Raw genomic sequence first — 4,109 nt, 5'->3', positions numbered from 1 at the left:
GCCAGGACTCCAAAGATAAGTTTCTCCCTAACAGACAGGCCTCGGGTTAGTTCCCAGCCACGCCCATGCAGGGAAGGTCGCTGTGAAGTGGGACCTCGTGGGCCCCGGGGAGGGCCACCTGCCTTACACCCAGCCCAGTGGTTCTCAACCTTCTGGCCCTTTAAATACAGTTCCTCCTGTTGTGGTGGCCCCCAACCATAAAATTATTTTCGTTGCTACTTCACCACTGTCATGTTGCTACTGTTATGAATCGTCATGTAAATATCTGATATGCAGGATGGTCTTAGGCGACCCGGGTGAAAGAGTCCTTCGACCGCCAAAGGGGTCGCGACCCACAGGTTGAGAACCGCTGACCCAGCCCATCTTATCCCAACAGCTACTTATATACAAAACGGGGTTCAAATATCCCGCAAATACTACAGAGCCCAGGCGACGAGAGGCGAGAGGAACAAAACAGACACCTCCACCCTATTGAGACAACGCCCCAAGGGCCTCGACGAAAACGCTTAGCTGTGTTTTCCAAGAGGAAAAACAACCCGTTTCAAGACATTTCTGAGCCCGACTTTCCTTGCCTCAGCGTTTGCCAAGGCAACGCCAGGGCGTTCCCCTGTGGTCTCCAGAAGAGCAGCGGGGACCCCCGGAAGGGGGGGGGGGGGGACACAGAGGAATATTCCACCCTGTGTACGGATATTTTTAAATATAAGAGCATTTAAATAGACGACGCCTCATGGTTTTCTATCCGGCGGCTTTTCCACGCGGCCTACGAATGAGGGGAAGGAGGGAGGAGGCCCGAAAGCGCAGTCGCGGTTTGAGAGGTTTTCCCCGCCTCGCTCCCGCCCCCGGCTGGGCCGTCGGGATAGAAGGTGACAGACAGGCCTCAGTTTCCCTAAATTCCCCGCCGCCCCTGTTCGCACAGCTCACCGTGCACGTGGGCGTGGACGCCGCCGCCAAGGCCGTGGTTCTCGAGCAGCGCGGCCGGAACCGCGGGTATCGCGAGACCGACGTCCGTGGCTTCCGGCCCGAGCACGGCGTGTGCGTCCGGATGGCCCGGAAGTGATTGAGTCGCGGGTCAACATGAAGGCGGTCAGCAGGCGCGTGGCTGTGGAGGGCGTGGAGGTGATGTTCTCCCGTGATGCGGGCAGGTGCGTTTTTTCGCGTCACTGAGCAGGAAGGAGAGGATGACCCTCCTTTCTTTTTCTTTTTTCTTTTTTTAAATAAATATATTTTTATTGATTTCAGAGAGGAAGGGAGAGGGAGAGCATCATGGATCGGCTGCCTCCTGCAGGCCGCCTCCTGGAGATCCAGCCCGCAACCTGGGGAGTGTGCCCTGACCGGAAATGGAACGGTGACTTCCTGGCTCGCAGGTTGAGGCTCAACCACTGGGCCACACCGGCCGGCCTGACCCATCTTTCTTCTAGGATGTCTCCTTTCGAAAAGGCCCCCGTGTGCCCTTCCACTGGGCACTTGGGCACCCAGTGCCCCCCCCCCAGGGTGGTCCTTGCAGACTCGCCTGTTGTCCCCCCACACTGCATCCTAGGGTTCATAGTTTGGGGGTGCTTTATTTTTATTGATTGCAGCCAATGTGGTGGTTGAACTATTCTTTTTTTAAAAAATATATTTTATTGGTTTTTTACAGAGAGGAAGGGAGAGGGATAGAGAGTTAGAAACATCGATGAGAGAGATCGACCAGCTGCCTCCTGCACACTCCCTACTGGGGATGTGCCCGCAACCAAGGTACATGCCCTTGACCGGAATTGAACCTGGGACCCTTCAGTCCGCAGGCCGATGCTCTATCCCCCGAGCCAAACCGGTTAGGGCAACATCTTCTTTCTGAGGCAGAAGGACAAGACCTCCGTCTCCCTGGGTGGCAGTCCCCCCACCGCTGCTGACCTCTCTCTGGTCCAAGGAGTCACCTGGGTTTCCTGCGGTTGCAGATACGTCTGCGATTACACCTACTACCTGTCTTTGCATCTCGGAGATGGGCGTGCGGCGCTCATCCACGTGCCCCCGTTGTCTCCGGGGCTCCCCGCCAGCCTGCTGGGAAAAGCCCTGCAAGCCGTCATCCAGGAGATGCTGGAGGAGGGTGAGAACGCCCAAGGTCAAAGCCTGGTGCCCACAAAACAAGCCTCGGTGGTTCCAGCCAGGGAGAACCAACCCGGGTGCTGCCCCTTTGGAGAAAAGGGAATGTGTCAGTCCTGTGTGGAGAGTTCAGCTGTGCTTGGCGAGGCGTTTTAAAAAATCCTCAGTTTACACGGAGGGACAAGTTCTGAATTAGCCCTATGAAGTCACAGAGTTATTTTATAGTCAGAAGGCAGGACAACACTCTGAAAGGCAGACATTTCACCAGGAATCAACTAGCTCCGGTTATGGTTTTCATGACAGTGAAATGAAATCCTAGTCATTTTTTTTTTTCCTCTTAGACAAGATGATGCAGCGGTGGGCTGGCCCATGACCACCTGGCCGTGGGGACATACAGGTGTGGTCACCTCTTGGTGCCCCATTCCTGACCTCTGAGCTCTGACATCCAGGCGCTGTGGGCACCTTTGAGCCACCGAGTCTCATGTGTTTCTTTTTTTCTTGTCCTTTTTCAACTTAAAAAAAAAAATGGTGGTAACATCATACTGTTTTCTAGGGCAACCGCACCATTTTTCTATTCCTACCTGCAGTGTTTGGTCTTAGAGCAAAGGTTAATAGCTAGGTTTGCTTCTCTCCTCTTTTCATCTTTCATGACACTGCCCTGGCTCATGGTCAGGTTTTACCTGCCCAGTGCTTTCTTGTAAGCAAATTTCCACCGGGAGCCCCGTTAGCAACACGTTTAGAGGAAAGGACTGAAGGTGGTTAAGCTCTGGGAAGGTTCTTACTATCTCGGTGTGCTCGCAGCCATTACTTTTCACTTCATTATGTTTAAAAAATAATGTCACTTAGTGCTCAGATTCATTCACTCTAAGAAACAGTATCTGCAACTTCATAACCAGGGGACTGGGCAGGCCTTGCTTGTTTTAGCATCAGCCCTCCAGCGCGCTTGTGCGTGTGGGAGAGACCTTATAGGACCTCTTTGGCAAATGAATGTGGTCGCTGGACATACCACAGGCCCAAGTCACGGTGTAGCCTAGCAAAGCCAGCAAGTGGGGGTGGGATGGTCTGGCCAGCACAGTTGTTCGTGCGCAGATCCTTCCGTATTTGTAGGCAAACGCTGCTCCCCAGAGCCCTTGATGCCCCCGCCCCTCCCTATTCTAGTTCCCGTCTCAGGACAGTGGCAAGCAGGGGGCCTCCGGTCCCGGCTCCTGTGTTACTTCACATGGCTTGGCACCAAGCCATACACACGTCACAAACTTTTAGACGTGATTCTGTGGGTAGGCCCAGAGCTCCCTCTTGAATGCGTCATTTCTCCCCCTCGTGGCCTCCGAAATTCTTGAGGGAGAACCCCAGAGGCCCGCGTCCCGGGCTGAGTGGCCTGCCACCTCACTCCCCCTCACTGATCCACACCGGGGCCTGGTTAGTTAGGAATGTGCGGGAGTTCTGAGTCTGTTTGAAAACCACAGCGGGAAAGGCCGAGCCTTGGATTGGTCATTTACTGGCCCCCGGGCCAATCTTGGGCATGGCCGCCCGTTGGCTCATCTCTGAAACTAATAAAAATGCCTCCTCCGCAGAGTTGTTACAGAGATGCAGTGAGAGAATGGAGGTGAAGGTCCCTCAGTGATGGGAGGCCACCAGGCTGCTGCCGGACCCGTGAGGAGGAAGAGGAACGGCCCTGCTGGACCTGAGGTCTCAGGAAGTGGCACGGTGGGGACAGGTCCTCCTAACACTTCTGAAGACCCAGCGCCTTCACGCTTCTGAGGACAGGTGCAGAGCTCACCACAGCAGCCCGGGAGGCAGCGTGAACCCGCCTGGGGACGTGGGAGAGGCACGCGGGCCTCCTGTGACCCTGCCCGCAGCCCAGACACCCCGGAGCCTGGGAAACGAGCCTGCCTTTAGTCACTGGTCGTCTAGTGACGGCCCCCGGAGGGCCAAGCACTTCCTGCCAACGGTGAGCAAATACCAGGGTGCACACCGAGCTTGAGAATTTATTTTTTTGTTACTCCTCACCCACAGATGTCTTTCCATTCATT

At 55.1% G+C, this 4,109-nt stretch overlaps 1 protein-coding gene across 1 annotated transcript in view; it reads left to right on the top strand.

Moving 5' to 3' along the window:
- Nucleotides 1-3,863, top strand: part of PGPEP1L (pyroglutamyl-peptidase I-like) — a 5,845-nt gene extending 1,982 nt beyond the window's left edge. The window contains 4 exon segments of the mRNA XM_014448658.2: nucleotides 917-1,034; nucleotides 1,037-1,142; nucleotides 1,935-2,083; nucleotides 3,651-3,863. Of these exon segments, the coding sequence (XP_014304144.1) occupies nucleotides 917-1,034; nucleotides 1,037-1,142; nucleotides 1,935-2,083; nucleotides 3,651-3,700 (423 nt within the window). The 3' untranslated portion in view covers nucleotides 3,701-3,863.
- The last annotated feature ends 246 nt before the right edge of the window (nucleotides 3,864-4,109 follow it).

Source organism: Myotis lucifugus, unplaced genomic scaffold, assembly GCF_000147115.1.
Source record: "Myotis lucifugus unplaced genomic scaffold, Myoluc2.0 scaffold_891, whole genome shotgun sequence".
Lineage (NCBI taxonomy): Eukaryota > Metazoa > Chordata > Mammalia > Chiroptera > Vespertilionidae > Myotis > Myotis lucifugus.
The sequence above is the reverse complement of the archived record's forward strand: the minus strand, read 5'-3'. Positions and strand labels throughout refer to the sequence as shown.